The sequence below is a fragment of the Alligator sinensis genome, unplaced genomic scaffold (assembly GCF_000455745.1).
Source record: "Alligator sinensis unplaced genomic scaffold, ASM45574v1 scaffold134_1, whole genome shotgun sequence".
Taxonomy (NCBI): Eukaryota; Metazoa; Chordata; order Crocodylia; family Alligatoridae; genus Alligator; species Alligator sinensis.
The window spans coordinates 3,257,533-3,275,056 of record NW_005841920.1 but is presented as its reverse complement, the minus strand read 5'-3'; the positions used below and the strand labels follow the sequence as shown (position 1 = coordinate 3,275,056).

General features: G+C 38.2%; 1 protein-coding gene across 3 annotated transcripts in view; it reads right to left on the bottom strand.

Moving 5' to 3' along the window:
* KIT (KIT proto-oncogene receptor tyrosine kinase) overlaps positions 1 to 17,524 on the bottom strand; it is a 73,499-nt gene that overhangs the window by 39,465 nt on the left and 16,510 nt on the right. For all 3 annotated transcript variants that reach the window (XM_014517663.2, XM_006019020.3, XM_006019021.3), the window contains exons 2-5: positions 13,939 to 14,187; positions 8,600 to 8,878; positions 5,241 to 5,386; positions 1,842 to 2,001 (exon numbers count right to left, since the gene is read on the bottom strand). In XM_014517663.2, coding sequence (XP_014373149.1) covers positions 1,842 to 2,001; positions 5,241 to 5,386; positions 8,600 to 8,878; positions 13,939 to 14,187 — 834 coding nt within the window. The remainder of the gene's footprint in view (positions 1 to 1,841; positions 2,002 to 5,240; positions 5,387 to 8,599; positions 8,879 to 13,938; positions 14,188 to 17,524) is intronic.

Sequence of the window (17,524 nt, the reverse complement as noted above, 5' to 3'; positions counted from 1 at the left end):
GGGGAGGTAATTTGCTCTTTGGGGGAGGAGGGTGAGAGGTTTTGTTTGTGAAATCTCTGAAGCATATTTTAACAACTTTTATAGCAGAAGGTTGGTCCCCCTGCTTTACCTATGGTAGGTTAGGATGTTATGTACTCTCTTGTGTCAGGGCTGACTGGATGGTTTTGCTAAGAGGTTAGACAATAGATTTGTACAGGATGGTCTGAAGAGGAATGATGCTGCCTCAGGCAAGGAGTTGGATTAGATGACCTGTGGAGGTCGCTTTCAGCCCTACTTCTCTATGATTGTATGAAAAACTCAAGAAATAATATTCTTGCCTTGAAAATAAAAGATTCTAGCTTGTAACTAATACTCAGAAATTTTAGTTTTATAAAAACATATCATAAAGGTATTTTTCTGACTGAAAATATTTTCTGGGTTTTATAAAGTCATTCACACTTCATTAAATACAACACAGAAGCACAGGGCAAGCCTGCTTTTTTCTGTATTTCACAAAAATATCATGAGCGATTCAGTTCTGCATTTGCATTCTTAGTAGTAACAAGAGACATTGTATTGAACAGCCTCCCTTCCTTTATTATAAACACTCATATACCAGGTTTGTTTCTTATACTGGAATCTAAGGAAAACATGCATCAAAATGATCAGCCAAATCTTCATCTAGTGTAAATAGGTTAGTGGTACTAAAGTCAGTAGAACTGTGCTGATTTGCACCAGCTAATAATCTGCATCACAGATGTATTGGACTTTTGCTTCTTTTGAAGCAGTAGGGAGAGCCATGAAAAGCAGATTTGTAATGGTATATTTTTGACTGAAAAACTGCTTTTAAAACGAACAGGTGGATGCCCAACTAATCACTATATAATGAAATACTGAGGTTTGATGACTATATTCTCTTCAGTTTCTACATCTTTTGAAGCTGAGGAAATGAAAACATTTCAGCCAATTACAAAGATTTGCTTAGAATTCTCTTGCTAACTATGCTAATATGTCCCTAATCAATTTAGCAAATTAGCACTTATGGTGGTTTTTAATATTTAAAAAGCACTGCATGTCATAAAAGTTAATAGACAATATTTGAGGTCTAAATAGTCCTTTCAATGCAGCCAGTTAATAAACAAAGCACAGTAAGAGTATTTGTCTGCTTTTAAGTCCAACGTCATTAAATGGGACTCTCCACTGACTACAGGGAGCTTTGGACCAAGGTCCTATTTATTGTAATACATAGCAACTACAAGGGAAATATACTCCATTCTTTTATGTGCCAAGATTTCTCCCAATTAGGACTTTATTAAATAAAGATAAATATGAGCTTTCTCCGTCAAATGACAAATTAGTGTGTCCAATAGATCCAACAGAAAATCCTGGAATGGGCTGCTAAAACTATTTAAGTGGAGGTGTAATATTAAGGCAAATTTCTGTAGGATTAATAATAATTCTGCATATTAGCAAGATGGCTTGAGGCAAGAACCATAGCTGGAGGCAAAGTTCCAGCATACAGTTCCATTGTAAAGTGGGTAAGAAGATGAAGAAACGTAAATTATGAGCTTAATTAAGATCAAATTAGTTTTAAAATTGAACTAGTTAAGAGTGCATGAACCAGAGAGATAGAAACACTGGAAACTCATATTAGACAGAAAAGCAAACCATTGACATACCTTAAGTTACAGTAATTAAAGGGCAAATAATACACAAAAAGACTTAATCTTTTTCTTTCAACACAGCACCAATGTACAATACATTTTAATAAAATAAGCCTCTATTAGTCAATGTTTTAAAGGTGGAGGTTGGAAAGTTTCTATACCTCTTAAAAATGTAACATTTCTCCAAGAAGTATTTACCTAGAACATTCAAGGTTACTGTGGCTTTGGATTTTCCGAAAGCATTTTCTGCTTGGCATGTGAATACTCCAAAATCATTAACTCCCACTGAACTGATGCTCAATGTTAATTTCCTTACATATCCATAATCACCCACATTGTTGCTTCTGCTTGAAACATTCTGTCGGTAAAAAACAATTAACATCTAAAATACTGTGTATGCAGTGTCTTTCCTAGATAAATTAAAAATAGAAGTAATTATAACTTCACTATATTAATATTCATAACTTTAAACCAGAATAATAATCATGACAAACCTGTCACTGGATCTTCTCCATACATAACAACTACATGATCAGCTGTCCTTGAAAAATAATGCACTTCATAAAACTAAATTCCTTTCCCTTTGTTCTTTATTTTCCCTCTTCTTCAAAGCTAACTCATACACCCTTACTGTGTTGTGCTTTAACTGTGTTCAACTTTATAAGGTCATGAAAACTCTCAACCCAAATGAGTTCAGTGGGACTTGAGGACACGCAACACCTTGTGATTAGATTTGTAGCTCCTCAGGCAGGGGATCCAATCTGTTCACATGTTTGCAGAGTGCCACATGAATAGATACGAGCCCCAGTCACAAAGTCAAAATCCAAATTTACCCCAGTATTGATATTTGTTGCACTGGTGTCATGTGGGGCAGTCATATTGGGTTCACTTTGGGTAATTTTCTAATACAGTACCAAAAAAAATTCAGATTCTGCAAAAAGCAAGCTTCTACTTACAGTAAACTAGTTCTAGTTCTTATGTATGGAGGCTAGACTGCTAACCTTTGTGCTGACCTTGTTTAGAAGCTGAGCATCCTTCAGAACACGGTATCTGGGATAAAGTGAGATGCACCATTCAAACACATTTTAAGGTGCTGGTTTTAAACTATGAAATGATAAGTAGCTTAAGATCCAGTTATAGGAGGAACCAGTTCTCTTCACTATTATTCTACCACAGCTGAGCTCAGTATTAATGCTCTGGGTAGAGGTCCCTCAAAATAGGCAAGAGAGATGTTTGTTAGGATGCTATGTATTCCAGAGAGAGAGAAACTCCTTACATTTTAGTCCTTGGTCTGGCAGAATCTGCATTTATTAACTTTCTGGGCAAACTGAAGGTTTCCTCTCAAGTACTTGCTACGTTGAAGATTATTTCTGGGTGCTAGGGCCATAATTAAAACAATATTTTAGATGGGCACCATCTTTTTGTGGAAATCACACATTAAATTGGGAAAATGTATACATGGATATTAGATTAATTCAAACTTAGTGCTGATTTATTTTTCATTTAGATTAGTTAATGAAAAGATTTTCAGTTTTTGGAGTTGCCAAAGATGAATTTCCTATATTTAAGAATGCTCTAAATTTTCCCTTTTTATAATAATGATTTTGTATTTTAAGTAGGAGTTAGACTACATAGACAAACTTGCTTGGAATAGATTTCTCTCTCAAAAGCAGCAACAACTACTACCAATCATGAACAAAGTGAACATTTTTTACTCTGACCTATTCAGGACAAAATGCAATTTTGCTTCTATTTAAATGCATTAATATTTTGTTTTCTAGCTGTTCCAGTATAAAATTTAATTTGATATTGGATATTTACAAGATCATATCCTCTGGTATTTACCAAACAAGACTGAAAGGTCAAACTCATTTGAGAAAAAATATTTTCCATGTGGATTTTTATTCATAAAAATATAAAGCAGCCAAACATGAAAAAGTGGGCAAGAAGAGACCCCAATCAAGCAAAAAAGAAAAAGAAAAGAAAAAAAGAAAGTTCTCAAATGAAAGATTTACAAATGACCTTGGCATGCTACCAAAAGCCCCATCTGCAAGTCCCATACAACCAGCATGTCATTTAGGCATTCATAAGCTCTGGAACCATGAGCTAGGATTTCCCAACAGATAAGCACTTAGTGATAGAAATTCTGCCAGCACCAATGGATTAGCTAGAAATGGCATGGGGAACCCAAGGGAAATAGTATCCAGCACATATTGCCTGAGGTTATGCGATTTATCTAACATCACAATATCACAGAAGCCTTTTTTTCTTTGCACATATGGATTGCAAATTATATATTCCAGTCATTACCATTAACAGTAAAAGACCTGCCAATTGGCATGGGAATGTATGCTGCAGAAGCAGTAGAAACTCTTCATAGGAGCTTTAAATTCATTTAAATGACAAGATATACCCTGAAGACTAAACATGTTGTAAAAAGACAAGCCAGTGACATTGTTTAGACCGTTTCTTATGAAATATATTTTAATATACAGTTCCTAGACTATACTGAATTTCTTTACAAGAAGCTGGCAATGCATATTTTGTGTAGGGAGAAAAAAAATCACTTCTGTTTCTAAGAGCTTCTATTTACCAAAAAAGTTTGGTAATGGAAGTTGGTAATTTAAGGCACACATGAGCTACGGCCAATATTTTCAAACATGTTCATTGATCTGCTCTTTGTTTTTTAGAACAAAAAGGTACATTGTGTAATTTAGACAAATTAAAAGCTCCTATAAAAACTGACTGCTACTCCTGCAGCACACAATCTCATGCTAATTGGCAGGTCTTTTACTATTAATGGGATGTGTAATTGACAGTCCATATGTTGATCCCTTGCAGCTACTATTCACTTTAATGAGATTTGAAAGTGCTCAGTAGTTCTTATATCCTAACATAGTTGTCTGATTTTCAGATTTAACTTCATATGCTCAGGTTTGCCAATATTGGCCACACAGTCTACCCCTGTACTGTAACAAATAAAGTAGTAAAGTAGAAGGCACGGTAGGTTTGCAACTTGTAGACTAACCAAAGTAGATATAGTGAATATATACCCTGCCTTCTACCTGACGTCAAACTAACATGAGGTTTTTATAGACATGCTCTTGGAGGTGGTGGTGGTGGGGGTGTGTGCTTTAATTAGCATAGCTTCAAGAGCCACGCTAATTAAATCACCCAGAGCATCACAAGCATCAGCATCCCCATGCTGAAAAATGGTGGCAGGGGCACTTTAACTAAAGTTTGTTCGACAAGCTTTAGTTAAAGCATCCCCGCCGCCATTTTTCGGCACAGATGCTAATACAACTCATGCTAGAGTCTGCTCCAGAGCATGTATAGGAGCCCATGGCTATTTACACCTCTTTTCTCATAGCGTGGTGAAGCCACACAGGAGGATCCCCAGTGTACCTCCCATCTCTGCATAGTTCTGTAAGAACAGAACAGTCCTGCCCTAACTAAAAAGGCAACAAACTGAAACTGCCTGAGTGTCATGTTCTCAAAACACTGCTTCAAAGATGTTCTATTAGCAAGTATATTACCAAGGTCCCGTTGTTCTTTGAACTGCATTTCACACATTAGTTAAGAATGAAATGAACTCACCACATTTCTATGAAACCAAGGCTGAGTCCAAGAGGCACTCACAGTGCTATCTATATCTTTTATTGTGCATGTAACTTCAAATTTTTCTCCTTCTTTCAGAAGCTGGGTTTGTTTGGATACAGTGACATTTGGAGAGGCTTTGGGAACTGAAAAACAATTTAAGAGTACATTATTTTTCATTACCTTCACAGCCTTTGAAAGGGATAAAAAAAAAAACCCAACCCAAGTAATTAGCCTCCCAGTGAAATCTGAGACCTAGAGGTCCTCTTTGGCTTTCGCTTCAAGAATATTTTCATTTCTGTCCCCTTTTGAACTATACTTAAGAGTAAGGAAACGCTTATTAAATTTTTGCAGTTTGCATGAATAAACTTGGACAATATTTAACAATCAACTATGCGTTATATTCTATTACAATAAAATGATATAGTCTACAGCTAAAAAATAGATGCTGTTAGAATTATGGGTACTATGGAATTATAAATCAAATACAATGTTTAAAATATAACATCTACTAGTTAATTTAGAGTGACCTTCTATTCCCTTTCTGGTCATTTAAGTATCCAGTTTCAGTCATCTGCATGGCATTTTTGGTCATTTAAGGTGCCAAGAATGACACTTATATACAGGTAGGAATTTTATGCCTGGTTCTACCACCTACTTGAAAAGAAATCTAGGACATGTAAAACTTCAGGATGGCACCTGAAAAAGTAATATATTTAATGTATCTCTCTACTAGGAAAGGCTATAGAGGCCAATAAATAATCAGATTGGTTCTCAACTAAATCTTAAATAACATCTTTCCAAGCATATTTTATAGTACCCAAGAGACAAGAGGAAGTTGGTATAGAATGGGAATACTTTTGTGACATGCTAACAGTTAATGACAACACAACAGTACAATAGCAAAATAATAAAACGTCTGAAAAGCCCTGGCTTCACAAACTGAAATAACAATTATCCTCAGTTTCCAAAACACTGCTTATAGGGAAGCCTGATACTAACATTTAATATTAATCATAGTAAGGAAACTTTTCCTAGGAACAGGATTTTCTGTATCAGGCAATTTTTTAATCACACAAAAGTCTTCATAACTGCACTTGTTATGTAAACTGTTTAATAACTGCTCAACAAATTAAGCACTAGTCCTTCTGGCTTGATAAGATAACCTTTCAAAGGTAAACCAATGGACTTGTAGCTGCCTAATTTTTCAAGCAACCTGAAACAATAACTAAAATAAAACTGGAAACAGCACCCTTTCATCTTAATGGGTCCTTAAATCTAATGGAAAGCAATTGTAAAGTCAACCTCGTTACCTGTTTTAATGTTGTTTATATTAGCAGAAGCATTAAACTAATATGCTACCACCAGTGATACTGGAGTGAAGATGCATGCTAGAACCCTGTGCAACAGAGCAGAAAATTGCCATCAACGGTTATTGGGGTGTTGATTAAGAAATTTAACTATTCTAACTTCAAATTTAAAGCTGCATCTGGCTGAAAGGATAAAAGATGCAAATCTTAACCAATACCAAAAGCTTCAATGGCCAGATATAAACTGTCACCTTCCATGTCTTTGAATGTCAAAAGCTTGACTTTTTTTCAATTTTTCTTGTTTCAAAAATGACAGTCTTTCCGCCATCCCTATCCCTGAAACATGTGGGCAATGCTGTTATGCAAATTTACTACTAAGATATGGGTCTCACCGAGGTTATACTGAATATACTATGTAGTTCTATGTTTCATTCATTAAAAACCCTTTATTTTGAAATTCCATTTAAAGCTGCTCAGTGAGCACAGACCAGGGATCAAGGACAAGGACATCACAGGCCCTGCTAGCACATGCTAGAAGCTTTAAGCACTCAAAGTGGCAGTGGAGAAGGATGCAGATTTAGCGCTCTATCTAGATAATACTTCAGGGCCCCTGAACTCTACAGATCCCTTGCACCTTGCCAGCTGTCAAAAGCACTAAGTTCTCTGGACTGTTCCCACACCTATTCTTCCTCTTAAAATGCAGCTAGGCATACAGGAAGGAGTTTGGGGAGAGGTGACAGCTTGGATGGGCAGTGCTGAATAAGGCCACAGTTCCAGCTGTTGAAAAGTGAAGCTCTGTCACTTAATTTATATCTCGTATGTTATATGAGACTAGATCCTTGACTTATGGTTCAAGTGACTGGGAATGTGCATTCGTGAAGTCCATCTGCTACTGGCTGATGTGTAATATTAGGCAAATTATTTAAATGAATCTATAAAATGTGTATCAACTACCTGTGTAATTACCTCACAGAAACACTGTAAAGGATTACTAGAAATGGTCTTCAAAAAGTATAAAGTTGACATGGTCACAATTTAGACACGTAGTATAATAATTTCCAGCTTGTGATAAATAGAAAAAAGTGGGTATTCCATAACATGGGGAAATGGATTATCTTCAAGACTAAAAAGCTAAATTATATTCCTATCAGGTGTTTAGGTGGATTCAGGCACCAAAGTGTAATCCTATTCCACCCTGCCCGAGTCCCTGGCACATAATTAATACAAAAGGTGGGTGCTCCCTAGATCACATTAAGCATGGGTGGATTTACAAACTCAAAATCACAATTTTTTTTTTTTTTTTTTTTTTTTAAAGTGATACTTCCTAAATCTAGGAATGCATAGAACAGCTGCAACTGAATTTTTGACAGCAAAATTTTGGACAAAAAGCATGGTTATTACATAAAGAAACATGGCACTTATTTATTAGATGTACATGCCATCCTTCCCAACAATCAGTTTCTCTTGTTCTAATCATCACATAGGCAAAAGGAAGGTGATCAGGTTTATTCACTTAGCAGGACAGTCATGCCCAAAGGCTACTGAATAATGGGTTCTGTTCAACTTTTAACAGATCAAATAAATTTAAAAGCTAGTGTCCAATAAGTATCTCAGGACCAGAACCTGATTCAGAAAATCCAGGGTCCTCACATTTCTTTGTAGCTAAATGGAAGTCAGTATGGACAAAAGCACAGAACCTTCTGAATTGTCTCAATGGCAAACATCATGCGATACCCTCCTGTCCCCTTGAAGCTTGCTCCCCCTTATCAGAAAAATCTCTCAAGCTGTTGCCAAAAACTGTTTAGGCCTGTATTTAGAAATTATATTATTATGATTTAGAATTATATGATTATGATTTAGATTATGAATTATATTATTATAATTTAGAAATATATCTGATTTTATTATGTAAAGAATGTAATAACCCTGAATTGACATAATTTAATGAAAGCTTTCCATGAAAAAAGTTCCATGAAAAGGAAAAAATTCACATTACTAAGGCATTCATCAGTGTGTCCATATGCATACAGAATATTTAAAATGGCTTACCTCCTCTTACATTCAGAGAAATCGGTTCAGACATTATCTCACTTCCATTCTTCTGTACTGAGCACCGGTAGCATCCTTTGAATGATCTCTGTACAGTTTTTATGAGGATTCCTTTGTGGGGATCAGGAACAAGTTCCATACCCTTGGGCAGCCATGGGCGATCACACATTTTCAGAGTGTAATTTGACACATCTGGATCTGTCAATGGACACACCACAAGAATCTCTCTGTCCTCTTTGGCATAGGTGGGAGAGTCAACAAGAAAGAGGATGTCTGGATCTAGAAGAAAGGTAAATCTGTAAGATAGACTGCAAATGTTAAGGTTCCAAAAACCTTAACTGCCACTTTGTATAAAGAATACATTAAGCTATACATTGAAACAATAAACTGAATAGTGCAGAGTCATGTTTGCCTAAACAAAACTGCTTGAGAAACCTTAATAAAAAACAATTTAAATATTGCAGGTAGCACTATAAATGTGTGAAATAATTTTAGAAGTCAGTCATTTAAAAAGTTAGTGCAAAAACCCTTATTTGTTCAGTTTAAAAAAAAAGGAAATTACTTTTTTACCTGGTTTTTTGCACAGTATAAAAAAAATAAAATAAAGTCACCTCTGAGCTAAGAACAAACTTGTAAGTATTGGGCCCAAAGGAGAATTTTCAGAAATTTATGACCAAGTGAAAGTTGAACAGCAACCTCAATTATGGTTTTCACTTCTCTAAAAGACTTAATCTAAATGAACACACATTGCAAAGGAAACCCCAAACTTACAACTTCTCTCTCCTTAAAATATTGGGGTATTTTTAGGTTACTAAGAAAAACCCTAAAGCAGACTCTGGTTTTAGTTTACATGTCTAGATGGCAGTTACGTATTCATATAACTGCTTTTTTTTGGTACTGGCGCATAGCTTGGGATTCAGATCTGGGTGAGCAAGTGTCCATTCACCCACAGAGCGTACTCAGTAAGGCTATGCTCCAGCCAGGTATGCAGTACCATAGTGCTGCATGTTCACCCAGACATGCACATAAGGCTGGGAAGTCCTAAAACTGTAGCAATACCTAAGGCTGGGAGGGGAAAGAAGGAGGATGGCCTCTGGGAGTCCAATAATTCAGTGGCTAGGGCACTTGCTCAGGAAGTAGGACACCTGGTTCTAGATCTTGCCTTACCCAGAAGGGGAGATGCAGAACTTTCATCTTTTGCTTCCCAGCAAAATGCTCTAACCCCCAGGCCACAGATACCTTACTAGCCCTCCTCTTCAAGCTGACACCCTGAACAACGAAAAGGAAAATATGCAGAGAAAAAAGGAAGTAAACAAGTCAGAAGTTGTGTGGCTCAATGAGATGGTTACTGCCCCAGATGGGAAGAGGCTCTGAATTCTAGCCTAGGCCCTTGCTTCTAATGGGGCAGAAATTTTCACTACTACTCTCCACCTATTTTATTTAATTAATATCAAATGCAAGGTGGAGTGGGTTAGCTTTAAGATGAGGGCTGGAAAGGGGTCCTGCAGGCAGGTTCAAACCCCCTCATGATGAGGAAAGGGGGGTCTGGAACTTAAATCTACTGCTCCCCAGGCAAGTGTCCTAATCGCTAGGCTATTAAGCTAAAAACTAGCAAGGAGCATCCCTCCTCCTCTTCCATTTCCTTCAGGCAAGTGTGCACAGAAGGCAATTCTGTTTTGCTAATAGGTGAAACAGAATCTGAAATGATACACAAGTACTAAACCACATGTGTATATAAGAACAACCTACTGAAAAATTAAGAAATAACAAGTGACACACTCTATAAAATGTTTTGTGCCAATCAAATGTGAAGTAATATGTAATTTACTAAATATTTTTATGACTAAAGTTGAAGTTCATGTTGGCAACCACTTCATAACTGTGTGTGGAAGGACACAAGTGACACTGAGGTTATACCACTAGTTGCCAGGGAGGGAAGGGCATAGGTTCAACTGTGATTTTTCCTGAGTTGCAGAAAACTCTAAGAACTGAACACAAATGAAGCTCAGGTTGAAACTTGTACTGTATGCTACTGACAAAAATGTAGAAGAAAAGCAGGTCTGAATGGGACCAAAGTTTGATGACTTGCATTAAGAAAGAAATGGTTTATAAACAGGCGAGTAATTTAGGTTATGTCAATACCTCTTCTATAGAGCTCTCAAGTGCACCAACCAAAAAACATAACCCTACCAATGCACTCTCACTTGGCACATGCCACACTTAGAAATTAAGCCACATTTGCTGCTCTAGCAGTGTCCCTCAAGTTCTTAACTTTGAGCTCTTCATCTCTGGCCTGCCTGAGATACCCAAAGGCAGGTATGCAAAGGCAGCTTCAGTGCCTGATTTTGGGTTTGACACATGGGGAGCAGGAGCTGGTGGGCTGGTCATGTTCTTGGTTAGGGGCATCACAGAAATGATAGACATACCCATAAAATCCCAGCACTAAAATTCTCCTGAATTAGAGAGCTCATGTGAATCTCTTGGCTGGTAACAGCTTAAATCAGTCAAATTTTCACAGTCAGCTTCAACCTGGATGAGTACAGGTATAGCAAGATTCCACAAAAACAACAGCCTAAGATAGAGGGAACATGAGCAAACAGCTGGTTCACCAAGAGCTGAAACAGGTGTCAACAACCAAAATGTGGGGGTGAGCAGAATTACCAAGGCTTAATCCTTTGCAATCCTCCTAGTACACATAGAAAGGAAAGACAAAAGTGGGAGAGCATAAGAGGATCTGTCCAAGGGCATTAAGACATTTGAAAAACTACTCTCATTTGGCTTCTTTACTTCCCCACCCTTATGTATATCTCAGACAGTGGAAGCTCAGCTCACTTTTACAACACAACATGCTGATTTGCTTATTATTGCATTCACTCAGTGGAGCAATGGTGATGCCTTTTGATATTGCTCAGTCTAAGAGGACTGCTCTACATTATATTTACTTGAAAGAGAGTATTACTTGTTTCCTTCTAGAAAAGGAAGCTGGATGTTCCTCCTGCCACAAGAGTGGAATAGGTGGCTGACAGACAAGTTTACATAATTTTTTGTTGTGGAAATAAAGGAAATGTCTTGTTACTGGGCCCTTGCCCTGAAACACTGAAGATAAGTCTGCATTACCTCTAGTTCCACAGGTCCTAACAAGTCTGGCGGCCCAAATATATTCTATATGCAACTGTTATTTCAATGCCCATGACTATTGAAACAGAAGATATGTTTTTCAGTGACATTACCAACTTGTGTTCTTGTTCCCTTTTGGGTCCCAGCTGTATAAAAAGAAAGCCTGCTGGGACTTCATATGGAGATGAACTCATTGTCCTGTCATCACATTTGTATGCATCACCATCAGGCCTAGGATCTGATGAACATGACACTTCACACTAAAGGAAGATGGCACAGCTTGAAGATACTTGTTTTACCTCTGGAAGCCCATCAAAATGAAGCACCTTTCCCAAGCAAGTTATGAATGCAACAAAGAGTTTAACTACATATTGTATGAATGCTGGACAGCTTCTGTAACTATAAAACCACATTCACATTCACCTGCACAGTCGGAACGATGTCCGCCCCTTGGAAGCAAAGAGAGATCATTCAATAAGCCATCCAGTTTAAGGAGGATGCAAATGCCCTCCTGAACAAAAGACAGCTAAGAAAGTTATCATGGGCTTCAAAAATGTATGCATGGTGGATAAGATCCAAAACATGTCTGTTATGCACGGTTAACAAACCAAAAGAAAGCAAAAATATGAATTGCTTTGAAAAACAAATAATAAGAAATGACCCAGTTTGGGAGATGCTTTCCAAGAATTCCAAGCTTCTGGTTAGATAAAATGACAGGCAGAAGAGCTGGTACTGAATCAAAGGACTAGCAAACTCTATGACTGTCAGGGAACACCACTGAAATATTTGGCCTTATACACTGATTGGAAGGTCAAAGGCAAATTGTGAATGGGTGGGCAACACAAGATCTAGGTATGTACTAGTAATAACCAATGTGAATTAGATGAATCCATCCAGAGCAGAACTTCTCCAGAGAGATCACAGGGCCACTTCTGAGAGTCTTTCACTTTGAAAACATTCCCTGCTATGCTATGTTGGCACCACTACCTTGATAGAGCACTTCAGGAAGGATTAAACATGTCCCTAAATAAGTTCCCTTACCTTCCATAGAGATTGCTGGCTGGAGGTAGAAAAAGAGAAATAATTCTATGGGCAGTAAGGCAGGCTGAGCAAAACAACCTGCAGGAATGAGCCACAAAGGAACAGGCTTCTCTAGAAATCAACTTGAGCCATTCACTGAGAAGTAAGATGGCTCCCAAACAAGGCAGGCTGGCAACCTGAAAAACCTTAATGGAGCCACGTCAGAATCCAAAAGGCCACAGAAAAAAGGAAAACTCAAGAAATGAGAAATAGACAGAAGACAATGGAGAGCTCAAGAGGATGTATTATAATTAGGAACCTACCTAAATCACAGAGCAAGTGTGCTGTGCAGTAGCTCCTTTAATCTTGTTCTTTTTGCCAGGCATTCTAGCTCCCCCACCCCTTGCTGATTGGTGTAGGGGGTCCTGTTGGCCCTGCTGCTGATTGGCCGGGAGGCAAAAAACGCATTTTTAAATATGCTGCGGTTTATACCTCCTGGTGCTGATTGGACAAGGGGCCCCAGCAGCCCTGCTGCTTCCTACTGATCAGCTGGCAGTGTTTTTTTCCTATTGGATTTTTTTCCATCAATACTGTGTCAAATGTTATGGGAGTCCATATCTTCTCCCTGTCCACATTACAGTATTTCTCCTGATCTTGTATTACTGAACATTGCTAAAATATGCTTTATTTCAAACTCACTTGAGCCTCAGGATGGATCCAAGCAGCAAGACTCCCAGGCTGAATCCAGACCCAGCAGCAGCACAGATGTTGCTCACACCCCTCCACCTCCTCTCACTGCCGACATGTGTCCATTAGAACCCCATAACTGGCATTTGTCAGCAAGTTCCCCCCCAAAAATTCCTCTGGGTGAAACAGCTTTGTACGCTGAATCTGGCCTGTGGGCTATTTGTCTAATACTCCTGCTTTCTTTTAACCTTGGAAGCTCTGACTAGAAGGATGTTTTCTTCTTTTTTCTTTTATGATTTAAGGCTGCTCTTTACCCGAGCTTACCTTACAAATAATTTTCATTCTTTCTGTATGATATAGCAACTTTATATGATATCCAAATCCAATTTAATTAGCTATGCTGCAGCTTCCAAGTATTCATGCATAAAGGAACACTGCACACACCTCCCTTACCATCAAATTTCCAATATCATGCCTTGGAAGGGAAAGGGAAGAGACAACACATAAATATTTACCTTTAACAAAAACATAAGTGGAAGCACTGACATTCTCACTGTTTTTGCATGTGTATTTGCCTACATCTTTAGTTGTTGCATGTGTTATGTACCACTCCTTTTTATCGGAAGTCCTTTCTTTTGCTGATGGCTTTGGGTTTTTAAAATCCCAACTCACTGGAAGAGTATCATTGCACAGCAGTTTTAAGCTTTGTCCCTTATTCAGAATGAAGACAGGTTTTTCTGGATTAATCGAAGGTACTGTATCACCTGCAAGAAAAGACAAAATTCAGTGCATCTTGTTACATAGCAACCTCTGGCTCGAACAAATGAAAATATTATACTTACTGTATCATTTAAATACAATTCAGGATTTTGTTCCCTGGGGGGGGAACACCCCCCAAAAAGAACCAAACAAACAAACTACAAAGCATTTAACTTTACTGACTCTTCAGGTTTCCATAAACTGCTTAGAGCTAAAGACTGAATGTGCACAGAATAAACCATGACAAACTGAAACTGGACTTTAAACTAGTTCCAGTTATATTAGCATATACTATAGTTTGTTGATGGAAGAAGACCAAAATAATTTTAATTTACATGTCTAAGATGGATTCTAATACGATTTGAGTACAAGGAATCAAGAAATCAGCCCTGATCAAATGTTTTTATTCTACAACTAGACTTTTCTAGCTTAATAGCCATCTTTCTTTTAGCTGGTCCATAAAAGGGAACTGCAGATTTCATGGATGGTAAAAATGGTTTCAGTGTCCATTTATTTCCTTTCTAAGTCCAAATTTGTAACTACTTATAGAAAATCTCAGGATAACGGAGATATCCCTATGCTCCACGTGCAACATAATAAGTTTATTTAGTACTTTTTGAGCAGTACTTGTCCCCTCAAAGCTGATCTAAATTAGCATCATCTCTTCTACAATGTAGTGATCACAAAAAAAAAATTATGTGAAATTATTGTATTGCAAGTTATACTCTAAAATACACAATTTCATTTTCCATTTGCACCAAACACCGAAAAAAACTGAAAGAACATATTAGGGATTACCTGTCTAAAATTATTAAGCGTACCCAATGAAATTCAAAGTGAAACTGGAAAATGAGAATTCAGAATGAGAATATAGACAAAGCCTCACTAATGATGACCTGTCTGAATCACAAGCATCATGGTAATTTATGCAAATCATGATGAGGCTTGGCAACAGCCCCTTGCCCACTCCAAATATGCATTGTCATGTAAATAACCACTTGGTTCTCATAATTATTGTCATATCTCATGGCCTGATGACTTGAAGTGAAAATATATATATTGCAATTAAGACCTGGGCAGCAGATGCCAAAATGACTTGAATTAATTTCCATTAAAAAATGTGTAACCTCCCTGCTTCTCATGTGGTAAAATTCCTCAATAATACGAAAAGTGTCAAAAGTTCAATCAAAATAATCTTATAATTAGTTTGGCAGAGATTACATTCTAGCCTTAGTTTACTTCTGTCTACCTTTTAGTTGCTCTTAAGGGTATATAAATGGATTAAGAGCAAGTCAGGTAAATGCTCCTACTGCTGATAAATCCAAAGACAATGAAGCAGCACAAGGGCAACAATGAAGGTCAGATCTCCGACAGAGTCTAATTACTTAGTCTGCAGGCTGGATTTCAGGGAGTGAGACCTTTATGTCCAACCATGTCCCTGCTGATTAAAAAAAATTATCACTGCTTGACTAGAAAGAAAAACATTTTTCTAGCACCATCAGAAATATTCCACTAAAGTTCTTCAGGATAAATTTAAACAAGTACATTTGGAGTGTAGTAGTCCCAAATAATGATAATATTCACTTCCCACAAAGAGACACAAAAACATCACTGAATGTATGACCTCCAAATTTATGTCTCTGCCATGCTTACTCTTCTCTCACCTACTCTTACGGCTGGAGTTCAAAGTCTAACATGTTTGCCATCAGGATCATCTCCTAAGCCATTGGGCACCTCTTACAACAGGGGTGGGCAAAATGCGGCCTGCGGGCTGGATGAGGCTTTCCCAGCCATTCTATACGGCCCCCGGGGCCCCTAAAAAATTTAGAAAGTTAATATTTAGCTGCCCCTGGCTGCCTGTCACGCGGCCCTCGATGGCTTGTCAAAACTCAGTAAGCGGCCCTCCGCCTGAAATAATTGCCCACCCCTGTCTTAGAAGGTGCGGAACATCCTTACCTCTCAGGAAGTGCCAAAATCCAAAACCTGCTCCAAAGCTTGCAGCAGGTATAGTACAGCAAGTTAACTTCCCTATACTTGGGATGGAAAACAAATAAGCATGTGGAATAAACACACTCAGAAAAGAAAAAGGCGGAGTCGGGGGGGGGGGGGGGGGGGGAAATCAACATTCCACTCAAGCCTAGAAACCCATTGGGCCAACATGCTTTAGGCACACCAACAGTAATGAAACTAAGTGGGAGATACCAGGGTAGCAGCCCCAGGTGCTGATTTGTCAGGGTGTACAACAATAATAGCCACCACCACTGCTGGGAGCTGCAGCAGCCCAGCTACACCACTGCACACCAACATCTGTAGTTAATGGCATTCACATAAGTCATGAAACTAGTATTACCTCTGGCCATTTGAGACTCTCCAGCCAGGTGCCCATGTATAACTGGACTGCAGCCTTTCCAAGGGCATTAAGCCTAGCTCAGGCACAAGACCAGAGCAAAGCTCAGTCACATTTCTGGATCCATAACAAGATACCAGAAAAAAAAAAAATCATAAAATTTGTTATCTTGGTGAATTTTCATTAGCATCTTTCCATTTCACTGGTAAAGGACTTAAGGCACATTCATCAGCAGCTTCATGTTGCGTCAAGTCACCACATAACAAGGGGTTGTGCTGAAGCTGAAGAACAAGACTAGGACTCAAACAAGTTGGGCTCTACCCCTTGCTCTGCCAGACTTCCTGTCTGACAACAGACCAACCACCTGCTCAATACCTAACTTTTCCTCTCTTGCCATACAACTGAGAAGCAAGAAAGGAAGAGGAAGTTCCTAGAAGGTCTGCTTTAAATACGCATCTTCAGAATTGATTTTAAAAAGTGACCGTACGACAAAATCTCTCTCACATGTTAAGTGTTGTTCAGCTGAAACCATCCATAGCTGCTTTGTTTTCCACCCCTAGCATGTGGAAGCACAGTTAAATATAGCATAGCTGAACTCTACAGTTGAAGCAGTATGAGTGCTGTTATTAACTGAAACATCATACACATTTCAAGAGACGGATTCTTAATATTTCGGATGTTTTTTCTAACAATTGTGTTACCTTTTAGGTTAAGAGGCACAATAGTAGAGTCGTTGAGACATTGCTATGGCTGTAGAGACATGACCTCAAGGCCTGTTCTGGATTTGTGTCAAGGACTGCCTCAATCAATGAGGCTACATACAAGTATCTGGTTATTCAAAGATGGCTGGATGTCAAGCTATCCACATCACTGTGCAGGAACTGACACACCTTAAGCACACAAGCCCTATGGTCCGCTAGGTTTAGGGAGATCTCTGAACTTCTCTTAGTTCAAAAGAGCCCAAAACTTATTTTCAGTACTTCTCAACAAGCCTC